The sequence below is a fragment of the Oryctolagus cuniculus genome, chromosome 17, assembly GCF_964237555.1.
Source record: "Oryctolagus cuniculus chromosome 17, mOryCun1.1, whole genome shotgun sequence".
NCBI lineage: Eukaryota > Metazoa > Chordata > Mammalia > Lagomorpha > Leporidae > Oryctolagus > Oryctolagus cuniculus.
In genome coordinates this window covers 23,298,667-23,311,504 of record NC_091448.1, presented here as the reverse complement: position 1 = coordinate 23,311,504, position 12,838 = coordinate 23,298,667, and the positions used below count along the sequence as shown (strand labels likewise).

The following is a 12,838-nucleotide window of genomic DNA, read 5'->3' as shown; positions in this document are numbered from 1 at the left end:
CAGGGGAAAGCGGGAGTTGGTCTGTTTTCGCTCTGCCTCTGGGATGTAGCTCGTGGCAGGACTGGGGTGTGTGGCTGGTACCCGTGCGTCCCTCGACCTTGAACTTCCTCTGAGTAGGGAGGTGATCCCGAGGGTCCCAGGGACAGCGTCTCTCCTGCATCCCCTCTGGTCCTTGCCTGGTCTCTTGAAACGCCTACTTCGGGAAAGTTCTCAGGCCCAGGCAGCCCCTGACTGGGGTGGCCGAGACCGCTGGGTTGGGTTTGAAGGACAAAGCACCTGTGTTGCACTGACCCTGTCAAGCACATCTTTCCCAGAGCTCTGGGAACAGGGGGATGGAGGTCCACCTGGCACACACAAAGCAGCCACCCTTAGCTGACAGGACTGCTGTGGGATAGGGGAGAGTGTACTGGACAGAGGTCCTGTCCTTGATGCTGAGCCTCAGTTTCTTCACCTGTAAAATGGGCGCAGTGGTACAGCCTGCCTTTTCTAGCTGAGGCCTTGGGGTGGGAATGTGCAGGGGTCGTTACACATTGAGAAGTCGCTTTGGTTCTCCCGCCCATAGCTGCTTGGTGGCCCTGCCTCATCCCTCCGCTGGCTGCAGCTCTTCCCGGTTTTGCCTTCACGGATGCTGGGTCCCTGCCCCTGCCCCTCCGACTCTCTGTGTCAATGGCTGTCTCCCCCAGAGCCCTGTTGGCAGGCAGGGCTGGGGAGGAGCACCTGCAGAGAGCCCCCCTACCTGGGGTGTTGAACCAGGGGCCCAGCACCGGCTGCACACCGGACTCGGCTCCACACCCGGCCTCCTCGCCCCGACCCCCTCTCTCTCACCATGACCCAGTCTTTCTTGGGGTTGGGGTCCCAGCGGGGTCTCTAGCGGGGATGTGGGCCCCTCCTCTCAGCATCCACATTGGCACAGACACACGCACCTGCCGCAGCTGGGAGCTGACGGGAGGGGGTGGCGCAGAGGAGGAAGACGTGGAATTCCCTGCGGTTGTTTCTGCAAGGAGGTCAGATCCAGCGGAGCCCCCTTAGAAACCCTGGTGGGGGGAGGGGCACTGCGCGGCTCCCTGCTGGAGACACCCACTGCACCTGTGTGCCCCACCTGCCTCCGGGTTTGCCCTCGCCCTGGGCTCCTCCTCGCTGAGAACCCCTTCCTGTCTGCATCTCTTCCCCCATTCCCAGATCTCCATTCCCCATAACCTCCCCCTGCTCTCCTGCTCTCCTGCCTGGAGCTGAGGATGAGGTTGCCATGGGAACCTGAAGCGCAGCGAGCAGGGGAAGGGAGAGACAGGGCCGTCGCCAGGGCTGGGGGCTGTGGGGAGGGGACGGGTTGACCAGCAGGAGGAATGCAGCCCGCACCGTCTGCCACTGCTTGGCTGCCTGGGGTTGGGCTCAGGGGATGAGGGTAGAGGATTGGAGTCCCTGCAGCGCCTCGTTAATCTAGTTAGTCTGAGGCAGGATTAAAATCGATCCCCCACCATCCAGCCAAATCATCATCAAGCTGGTAGACCCTCCCCTCCATGGGATTAGTGTTTCAGCTGGGACGGGCTGAGATGGGGGTCTTAGTAATGAGGATCTGCCAACCCCCTCCCAGCCCCATCCAAGGCACTTGCTCCCCAAGGGAGGGGCTCATGAACCTTCTGCTGGGGTGGAAGGGGACGGAGCAGAGGCCCACACGTGGGGTGTGGGAGGTGAATCAGTGCAGCTCCCGTGTGGACCTGCTGGCCTCCATGTCCAGGAGAGCTCATCACTGTGGCGGGCATGCCGTGCACTCGTTGTACGTGAGGTGCGTGCGGTGTGCGGCGCGTGCCAGGTGCACCCGCGTGGCCCTCCATTTTAACTGCGCATGCAGGCGAGTGGGAAGCCCCGGGGTTTGCAGAGTGGCCCCCTGCGACATGCGTCTGTCGAGCCTGCCAGCCAGCCAGCCCGCCTCCGCCTTGCCCCACCTAATGCCACCAGCACCGCCTTCTTGGGATTGGATTTCCTGTTTGGGGCCAGAGCTGCCTGGAGGTCCTTCTTCATCTCCCGCCCCTGCCACTCGATCTATATTCACAGATGCGGAGGTGTGGGGGGAGGGAGTTGTCTCAAGCCCTTCCTCCTGGGACCTCAGGGCCAGCCAGTCCTGCTGGCGATCTTGCTGCCATCCCTTCTGCCCTCCTGTAGGAGCAGCCTCCCAGCCACCCTCGCTGGCCTGCACAGGAATTTCCAAGGCTCAGTGTGGGTGGCCCAGGCTGAGTGGCACGGGGCCAAGCCCAGGGGCCGGCCCCGCAGCCTTCGCCCCTTCCAGCCACTTGCTTTGTCCTCTGCGGAGGAAGCTGCTTCCTTCCCTGGGCTGACCTGGGCCACCAGAACCTGGGTGGGGGTGGGGTGGGCCCAGCTAGAGTCAGCCGGGTCCATGGCAAGGCAGAAGGACTTGCCGGGGTCACCCCGCAGTCAGTGGCAGGGGAGGGAGGCCCTTGCGGCTCATTCCTCCGCTCAGCAGCCAAGTCCTGCCTTTCCCAAGTGGTGCCCCCCGGGGAAGTCCTGTGTTTCCAGGCGGGGCTGAGGCCCCAGGTGGTACAGGTAGCTGGAGAAAAGACCAGGTTGAATGAGAGTACAGGGGGACAAAATTGTCGGCCAGCCGGGGTGGGTGTGGTCTAGAAGGACATCCCAGTGCAGATCTGTCCCTTGCCTGGGTGCCGTCTGTGGGACCAGGGCCTGCAGTGGTCACAGCAGGAGGGGAGGAGGCGTGGGGGCTAAAATGGCCCCTGGGGCTCCTGCTAAGATCAGCCACACACACGCCACCCCCACCCCCAGTCCAGCACACAACACCCAGATCCCCATCAGGGCTGCCGACCCTGCAGCTGATTTGCGGGCGGACGCGGCAGTGACTTGGGGAGGTAAGAGGCAGGTTCTAGCCCTGGCTCAGCTTCAGGGCCTAGTGTGACATTTTTTAGTCCACGGATATTTGTTAAGCACCAGCGACCATCCTGGGAGCTTGGGATAATCCAGGAACAAAAGACCGAAGAGGCCCTCCCCGCTCCGATGACGCGTGCTGTCAGCCGCTTCACTGGGGAGCCGGCGGTGAGGAGCGCCAGGGCTGCGGGCTGTGTCCTCCTGTGTGGAGGGAGGGGCTGGTGGTCCCCGCAGGCTTGGCTGGGGGGCTGCCTGGGCTCCCGAGACCGGCACGCCAGCACTGTCTCTGGGGTGCCGTCCTGGGCCTAGAGGTGAAAGGTGTTGTTGAGCTTGTTGGCCCGCGGAGCTTGGCAGGGGCTGGTCTGGACGCCAGCACGTAGTGCCTGTGTGTCTTGGCTGCCGTGGTCAGCCTCCCTGGCCTCAGCAGTGACGGTCCTGACCTCTTTGGGCGGCTGGGAGAATCTGATGAACTAAGGCAGGCACGCCCTTCAGCACGGGGAAACAGTCACTTCTGACTGTTACCCGTCACCCCGAGGTCACCTGCCCTCTGGTTGCACGCTGGTCTGTCTGCTGAGCCTCCAGGACTCTAAGCGTTTCCTCCAGGAAGCTCTCCCGGATGTGTGTCCCTTTCCACTTCTGTCTTCCTGTTACACCTCTCGCTCTTCCTTCCTGTGCACAGTGGTCTCTGTTTCTCCCCATCCCCATCTTCTCCCCTGTCTGGCTGGGCCATCCTGGGCCGCCCGGTCCCCATGACCACCCCCAGACAAGGTGGACTGAAGCCCTCGGGGAGTGTCTGGATGGCTGGCCCTGCAGCCCTGCAGGTCTGAGCAGTGCTTGCCGCCGCGTGGCCGGGGGCGGGGAAAGAGGAAGTCACCAGGAGAGATCCAGAGCTCCCAGAAACCCGGGTGACCCCCACTCTTTTTGCTATCCTGCAGACACTACCCCAAGCAGTCTTTCACCATGGTGGCCGACACCCCGGAAAACCTGCGCCTCAAGCAACAGAGCGAGCTCCAGAGTCAGGTGAGGGGCGGGGCCGGGAGGCTGTTGTAAGCCCCGGATTTGGCAATGGCTCCTTCCTTCCCCTGCGGTTAGCAAAATCCTCACGCTGGCCTTGTCTCTCTGCCCCCAGACCTGCACCCACGTTCTGGGCATTTCCTGCCTCTCAAAGGACTGGGGAGGGTGTGCCCCCTTTTTGCCTAAAGCAGGTTGGATAGATGTGGGCGTCTGACTCCTCTCCAGAGAAGGGGGAGGCTAAAGCCCACCTCCTCCAGGAAGCTGTCCCCTCCCTCACCCCTCCATTCACAGCCACCCACGAAGGAGGGGTTTGGGGAGCCCCAGGGAGTTTGCTTCTGCTTGCCTTGGAGGGCAGGGTGAGAAGGGCCCTGTCCTTGGGCCTGGCTTTCCCAAGTGCTGCGCGCTGGTAGGAGATAGGACAGCTTTCTGGCCCAGGGAGAGCCAAGCCTCTTGCGGCTGGGAGGGCTTCTGGAGGCAGCGAGCTTTCAAGGGTTAGATGAGAGAATACAGGGGGGCAGTTTGCCAAGTGGGCAGGGCACCCAGGCCTGGAGGCTACTGTGGGGGTCCCTGGGCCACAAGAGGGAGGGTCTTTTCTGATCCTTTGGAGTTGGATTCCTGCTTCCTGATTTATTTTTTAAAGATTTATTTATTTTATTTGAAAGTCAGAGTTATACAGAGAGAGGAGAGGCAGAGAGAGAGAGAGGTCTTCCATCCACTGGTTCAGTCCCCAAATGCATGCAACGGCCAGAGCTGTGCTGATCCGAAGCCAGGAGCCAGGAGCCATGGGTGCAGAGACCCAAGGACTTGGGCCATCTTCCACTGCTTTCCCAGGCAGCAGAAAGCTGGATCAGAAGTGGAGTATCCGGGATTCGAACTGGCGCCCATATGGGATGCTGGCACTGCAGGTGGTGGCTTTACCTGCCATGCCACAACCCTGGCCCTATTATTTTTATTTTATATGAAGCACAGAGAAACAGAGGGAGAGAGAGACAGAGATAGTCTGTCCGCTGGCCCATAACAGCTGAGGCTGGGCCAAGCAGAAGCCAGGAGCCTACAACTCCAGCCTGGTCTCCGAAGGGGGTGGCAGGGATGCAGTTACTTACCTGCTGCTCCGAGGATGTGTGTGAGTAGGAGGTGGAAACTGGAAGTGGAGCTGGGACTTGGACCCAGGCACTCAGTCTGGGATACAGACATCTCAAGTGACATTTTTAGCTTTTAAAAATGTATTTATTATTCACTTGAAAGGCAGAGCCACAGAGGAAGAGAGAAGAGACGGAGAGAGAGATTTTGTATCTGCTGGTTCACTCCATAAATATTCACCATAGTGAGGACTGGGCCAGACCAAAGCCAGGAGTCTGGAACTCCACCTGGGTCTCCTTCACGGGTGGCAGGGGCCCAAGCACCTGAGCCATCATCCCCAGCTTCCTCAGGCACATTAGCAGGGGGCTGGATGGGAAGTGGAGCAGCCAGGACTTGAACCAGTGCTATTCAGATGGGATGCCCGGGGCCTGCCACCTGACCTTGACGTGACCTGTCTGGGTCCCGTCGGAACCAGCCTGCCTGTGTAGGGCTGTGCACGGCTGCTCTCCCACGGGCCGCCCAACAGCCTGTGAAGAAGGTGCACAGAAGAGGGACTTGCTGAGGTCCCCCGGGCGGGAGACAACAGTGCTTCCAGCTAACCACTGGGCGCTCGGGGCCTTGGGCGATGACCGTCCTCACCACAGCTGGAGAGGAAGTCTACGCTGCTGGCTTTGCATGCGGATTTGTCTAACCGAAGACTTTGCAACTTGGTTTTTTTTTGTTTTTGTTTTTGTTTTTGTTTTTGTTTTGTTTTGTTTTGTTTTAGATTTACTTATTTATTTGAAAGGCAGAGAGAGAGAGAGAGATCTTCCATCTACTCTTTCACTCCTTAAATGGGGCTGGGCCAGGCCAAAACCAGGAGCCCTGAACTCCATCCAGGTTTCCCACGTGGGCAGATGGCAGGGGTCTAAGAGCTTGGGCCACCTCTGGCTGCCTTCCAGGTGCATTAGCTGGGAAGTGGAGCAGCCTGGACTCGACCGGCACTCTGATATGGGATGCCAGCCTCTTGGGCAGCAGCTTGATGCTCTGCGCCCCGATGCCGGCCCAGGCCTCCCCGCCTTTGCGTCTGACGCCCTAGAACAGTCCCTGCCTTGGTGAGAAGCACGCAGTCCCTGGCGCAGCTGAGAACTCTGCAGCTTTGCGCATTCCTTTAGCTGGTTCACCTGCTCCGTGCTTCGTTCCACTCGGGGTGCACTGGAGACCTGTCCGCCCCATTCCACAGGCCGGGAGAAGCTCGGCTTTTTCTCCCCATTGATTGACACTCGCAGTGAGGGAGGTTCCCAGACCAGGCTCCAGTCTTCTCTCTCCCACATACGTGTGCAGCTGTGGTGTGGTCCGAGGGTCAGGCCTCCCAAGGGTCCCGTGGTGGAGCCGAGCAGGAGGGACTGCTGGTTTGGACCTCCCTCCCCTGGCCTGGCCCCTGCTATGGCCTGAGTGCTGTGGTTCCTCAGCAGAGCTCACGGCTGCGGAGGGCCCCGTGGTACACCCGGCCAGAAGATCGCCAGAGACTGCAGCGGTGCGTGCGGGCCACTGCCCGCCAGGCCCTGACTGCTGTTCCACAGCCCCCAGCCCGCGACAGCTCCACAGGGGTCACAGGGACCTGGAAGAAGCGGTGCTGGGAGATGGGCGGCCTGGCCAAGGTGCAGGTCCAGGGGCACTGAACGTGCGTGTGCACACCCCTACTCTCAGGAGAAGTTCAGCTCCCTCTGCCATTGTCAGCCCCACTAAAGCTTGGAGGTAGCTGATCCCTGAGGGGCAGGGTCGGCCCCTGCCACTTGCAGGCCAAGCAGGCACCACAGACAGGGTTTGGAGGCTCCCGGCCCCGCCCCCACCCGCTGCGTGGCCTGGCCTGCTGCTCACTGGGGCAGGCTGGGAACTCAGGAGAAGGGCGGTCACTGTTTTTAAACGTTCGTATATTTTCATCTACTTGAAAGAGCAACAGAATGAGAGATCTTCCGTGTGCTGGTTCACTCCCCAAATGCCAGGTCCGGTCTGGGAGCCGGGACTCCACCAGGCCTCCCGTGTGGGTGGCAGAGGCTCAAGCCATGAGCCATCGCCTGCATTAGCAGGAAGTGGCTGTGGAAGCAGAATGGCCGGCCTGGAACCAGGACGCCAGTGTTACGGGATGCGGGTGTCCCAAGCGGCGGTCCTAACCTGCTGTGCCCCCAGCCCACCCCAGCAGTCACTTTTTGTTAGTGCTCTCCAAGGGCCACACCCCGTGAGTCCTCACAGCCACCTGCTGAAGGGCAGGTAAGGAGTGAAGTTCCCACAGTTGTACTCCAGGCGGCCACCAGCTGGGTGGGTGAGCCGGGAGGGACACCGACAGGAGCCGACAGATGGACAGACGGAGCTGAGCTCAGCCCATGCCCAGGGGGGTGCCGGCAAGGGAGTTCCGGCTTTGCTGCATGCACAGCCCGTTCCCATGATGCGGGGGCTGGCCGCCCTGTGGTCTGGGGTCCTCCCACAGAGTTTTTTTTTTTTTTTTTTTTGGCCTCCTAACCAGTAAAATGGGAACAGCAACCCAGGGACCCTGAGGCCGGGGGAGGGACCTGCAGCTCCAAGGTTGGGAAGGGTTGAGCTGGCCTGGCTGGGGCTGGTGACAGGTTCTGGTTGCTGTGGCCACTGTCATGGGGGCAGGGCCAGCTCCAGCTGCTTGTGGGAGCCTCTGCCTGCCCCGCGCCCCCACGCCCTGACCAGGGCCCCTGCCGTGGGGTGCCTCAGCCCCTCTCCACCTCCGGGAGGCTGCCCGTGCTATTTCAGCCTTGTTTTCCCATCTCTATATTGGTCCCTAAAGTGGCACCTTGGGTGTCTGGGACACCTGGAGCCTCCGCTTCAGGGATAGTAACCACAGAGCTGTCCACAAATGACCCCTGGGTGAGGCAGGGAGCTGGCAGCTGAACCGCAGCTCCGCCTGCCCCTCCATTCCCCAGCCCCACGCTGAGTGCCAGCCGCAGTCCTGGGGTGGGACAGGGCTGGGGGTTCAGTGAGACCCCCAGCCCGGGCAGAGTGTGAGGAGGGGTCTCCTCTTCCCTTCCTTGTCACCCTCATGGTGCTGTGAGAGCTGCCACGGCGGGGAGGGGGAACAGGGATCCACGCTTGCCTTGGCTCCTGTGTCCAGCACGTCCCTCCTGCCTGAGCTAGCTCCCAGCTCTGCTGCACCAGCTGTGTGTCCTTGGGCAGGTTGTTGAACGTCTCTGTGCCCCCCCCCACCCCACCCCGTGCCTTCAGCTATAACGAGGAAGCGGTGTGGGATGTGTGTGTGTGTGTCTCCAGAGACTGTGGTGAGGATGGGGGCAAGGCAGGGCAATGTCTAGCGTGGAGCCCACACACCAGGGTCCCTGTTCCCTGGAAGGGAGAGGACGGACACGCAACCTTGCCTGTTGCCCCTGGCCCTGGCTTTTCTCATAATCTGTCTTCATGAGGGTCCTTTAAAAAGCTGGCGGGAAAATGGAAGAAAGGTATCAGTTTATTTTGAGGCAAAAAAAATTTTTTTGAAATCCTTGTATAGCTTTGTCATAAAATACATTTTCCATGTATTATGAAAAAAAAATTTGGCACCAAGATGAAACTCCTACTTTTTTTTTTAAGACTTATTTTATTTGAAAAGCAGAGTTACAGAGAGAGAGGGGAAGAGAGCAAGTGAGAGTGATCTTTATCTGCTGGTTCACTCTCCACGTGGGGCTGGGCCAGGCCAAAGCCAGGGGCCTGGAACTCCACCCTGGTCTCTGGTCTCCTGTATAGGTGGCTGGGGCCCAAGCACTTGGGCCATCCTCTGCTGCCTTCCCAGATTTGTTGACAGGGAGCTGGATTGTAAGAGGAGCAGCCAGGATTCGAACTGGCTCTCATATGGTATGCTGGTGTCATGGGTAGCAGCTTAACCCATTGTGCCACAACATTGGCCCCCAAAACTCCTTTTTTTTTTTTTCTTTTTAAGATTTCTTTATTTATTTGAAAGTCAGAGCCACACACAGAGAGAGAGAGATGTTCTAACTGCGGGTGTACTCCCCAAATGACCACAATGGCGGGGGCTGGGCCAGGCTGAATCCAGGAGCCTAGAACTCCATCCAGGCCCCCACATGGGCAGCAGGGGCCCAAGCATTTGGGCCATCCTTTGCTGGTTCACTCACCAAGTGGCCACAATGGCCAGAGCTGGGCCAAACTGAAGCCAGGAGCCAGGAGCTTTTTCCAGGTCTCCCACGTGGGTGCAGGGGCCCAAGCACTTGGGCCATCTTCTAATGCTTTCCCAGGCCATAAGCAAGGAGCTGGATTGGAAGTGGAGCAACCAAGACTCAAACCGGTGCCCATGTGGGATGCCAGCAGATGGTTAACCTACTGTGCCACAGCACTGGTCCCTCTCCACCAGCTTTGTGAGGGGCCCTTATATGTGATTAACTTTACTGATTTCTTTTGTGTTAGGAGGGGATGGGTTACCCATGATGGGAGCCCAACACGTAGCAGCTACAGTATAAGTAGGAACTATGAGTGTCGTGTTTTGCTCAATGAATTCCTTCCTTCCTTCCTTCCTTCCTTCCTTCCTTCCTTCCTTCCTTCCTTCCTTCCTTCCTTCCGCCAAACAGAGTTAGACAGTGAGAGAGACAGAGAAAAAGGTCTTCCTTCCGTTGGTTCACCCCCCTAATGGCCGCTCTGCGCTGATCCGAAGCCAGGAGCTGGGTACTTCCTCCCAGTCTCCCACGCGGGTGCAGGGCCCAAGCACTTGGGCCATCCTCACTGCCCTCCCAGGCCACAGCAGAGAGCTGGACTGGAAGAGGAGCAACCGGGACAGAATCTGGCGCCCCAACCAGGACTAGAACCCGGGGTGCTGGCGCCACAGGCAGAGGATTAGCCTGTTGAGCCGTGACACCGGCCAATAAATTTCTTTCAAAGATATGATCTTTCTTCTGCCGGGTCGTCAGGGCCGTGGTTTCCCACGTTGTGCTGCCCTGTTTGTCTCGAGGCGTTCCTTCAGCAGGCTTTGCCCCGACCTGCCGTTGTCTGGTAAGTGAGGAAGGACACAGATGCAGAGAGAAGCACCAGGAGTCTGCATACAAGCGGAGGCTTTCATGGCTGCTGCCCACCTGCGTGCCAGGGGCCTCCGGCATCATTTCTGGCCCTAACACGGGAGTTGCCAGGGTGCGAGGCCTGGGCACCGCCCAGGGAAGCAGTCACCCCGCTGAAGTTGTTGGCTGGCAGCTAGGTTAAGTGGCCTTGGGCAGGTCCCTTCCCTCCACAGAGGCCCCTTGATGCCCTGGTGAGCCATCGTCACAGGCAAAGCACCGCACTTGCCTGGCGAGGAGGGAGCCAGAGGGGCTCCAGGCTGTGCCTTCCCTCCGCGGCTGGCCCTCCCCCTCGGCCTCTGCCGCCCCCTCCAGCACCGCGAGGCTCCTCTGAGAACCTTTCCTACCTTAATTCTCCATAGTCAGGGCCCAAAGGTGCTTACATGCCAGGCTAGGATGCCCGTATCCCACATCAGAAAAACTGGGTTTCATTTCAACTGCCTGTTTAGTTTTTTTTTTTTTTTTTTTTTTAAGATTTATTTATTGATGGGGCGTAGCGGGTAAAGCCGCTGCCTGCAGTGCCAGCATTCCTTATGGCCTCTGGCTGCTCCACTTCCAATCGAGCAGTGGCCTAGGAAAGCAATGGAAGATGGCCAACATGCTAGGGCCCCTGCACACCCACGTGGGAGAACCGGAAGAAGCTCCTGGCTCCTGGCTCCTGGCTATGGATTGGCATAGCTCTGGCTGTGTGGCCATCTGGGGAGGAGTGAACCAGCAGATGGAAGACCTTTCTCTCTCTCTCTCTCTGCAACTCTGCCTTTCAAATAAATATATATTTTTTAAAAAAGTTTTACTTATTGGAGCCAGCACTATAGCATAAAAGCTTAAACTGCCATCTGTAGCCCTGGCATCCCACCCATATGAGTGCAAGTTAAGACCCGGCTGTTCCACTTCCCCCCCAGCTCTTTGCTGTGGCCTGGGAAAGCAGTAGAAGATGGCCCAGGTTCCTTGGACCTCTGCACCCATGTAGGAGACCTGGAAGAAGCTCTTGACCCCTGCCTTCAGACTGGCCCAGTTCCATCAGAGTTACATCCAGAGAGAGGAGAGACAGAGATCTGCTGGTTCACTCCCAGATGGCTGCGACAGCCAGGGCTGGGCCAGGCTGAAACCAGAAGCCAGGAGCTGCATCCAGCTCGCACCTTGGTGCAGGGGCCCGAGCACTTGGGTCACCACTGCTTTCAGGCACATTCTCAGGGAGATGAATCGGAGGTGGAGCAGCTGAGACTCGAACCAGTGCCTATGTGGGATGCTGGGTCGGCCCCCCAGCTTCCTGTTAACGTGCACCCCAGCAGGCAGTGGCAATGCCTCAAGCAGCTTGATTCCTGCCACTCACGTGGGAGACCTGTGTTGAGTCCCTGGCTTCAGCCCCAGCCCAGACCCTGCCGATGGCATCTGGGAGTGAACCAGGACATGGAAACTCCTGTTCTCTCTGTCTCTCTGCCTCATTGTTTTTTTTTTTTTTTTCCATCAAGAGACATGGTCACAGACTTGAGTGGGCGGGCTTTGAGAGCTCGGCTAGTCCACCCCCTCAGGGAACCCAGAGAGGGGAGCCCACTTGCTCAGGGACACACAGCAAAGTGGCCCCTGGCCCAGCTAATCCCCTCCGCCCCCATCCCCGAGTCCTGCCCTGTGTGGGCTTCCTGTGTCGGGAGTGGAATGAATTAGCACCCCCCCCTGCCCCGCCCCAAGCCTGGGAACCAGCTGCTGTGCTTGTGGTATCGCCATGGCGATTTTCCCCAGATTAGGGGCCTGATCCCCGAAAGGGCAGGGGGCAGGGGAAGGCGCGGGGAAGCGCGTTTGTCAGCCTTTGGACAATGCTGAAGCCCTCCCATGTCCTTCCTCGGCAGCGTGTACGAGGGCTGCCCCCCACCCCCTCACCCATGCTCATTATTGGGTGGGATTCCCATTTTACGGATGTGGAGACTGAGGCTCAAGAGGTTACGTCATGGGCCCAAGATCAGCCAGCAAGCAAGTGGGAGAGGGAGCCCAGGTTCAAGTCTGCTCCACCCGGCTCTGTACCTGCACGTGGCACTTGAAGGCCGGGCTGGTGCTGAGCAGGCCTGGGCCCCAGTCCACGGCTAACTGCTGGTTTGATGGGAGCTGGCGCATCCAGGCCTGGCCTTTGTTTCAGTCTGGATCACAACAGAGGGGCAGAAGCACCACGCACAAGGACCCCTGAGCCCTGGGAGTGGGGTGGGGTGGTTGCGCAGAGGGCCTGAGAGGTGTGGCCGTGGCCCTCGCCTGGGCAGAGTATGGCTGGCTGCTGCTGTCACCGTCACCAGCTGGCCGCTCCGAGCCTGGGAGCTGGCTGGGCTTCGTCATCCTGGAAACCCCCAAGGTCCTGACCCCATGTCCTGAGCTGACCTGTTTGCAGCCCGTGGAGGAAGTCCAGACAGCTGGTGGGGCCTGCAACAGATGGCGGCTGAGTGGCCAGGAGGCCGCTCCCGGTCCCACGAGGGGTCCCAGCCTCTGCTCTGTTCTGTGGGACCCCCAGGCGACCACAGGCTGTTCCTCATGTTGCAAACCCCTTAGTGTCATGGAAGTCCTTGCTGATGTCTGACTCGAGTTTTCCATGGAATTCTCGGAGGAGGAGGGCAGTGGTGGCTCATCGTTCTTCCCTGGAGCCCGTCCCTCCCCTCCCGTGTGGTGGCCTCGGTGTCCAGCCTGCCCGGCTCCCTGGCCTGGGGCCTAGGGCTTTCACTGCCTCCTTTCTGGGCCATCCCCACCCCAGCTCCTGGCAGGTGGGGCCGCGTCCCCTCTTGGGTGAGGCCCGGGCAGGCGTGGGAGCTCTGGGGAGA

The 12,838-nt window shown here is 59.6% G+C and overlaps 1 protein-coding gene across 2 annotated transcripts in view; it reads left to right on the top strand.

The window, feature by feature from the left end:
* LASP1 (LIM and SH3 protein 1) overlaps window positions 1-12,838 on the top strand; it is a 40,417-nt gene that overhangs the window by 10,616 nt on the left and 16,963 nt on the right. For both annotated transcript variants that reach the window (NM_001082778.1, XM_008271102.4), the window contains 1 exon segment: window positions 3,828-3,912. In NM_001082778.1, coding sequence (NP_001076247.1) covers window positions 3,828-3,912 — 85 coding nt within the window.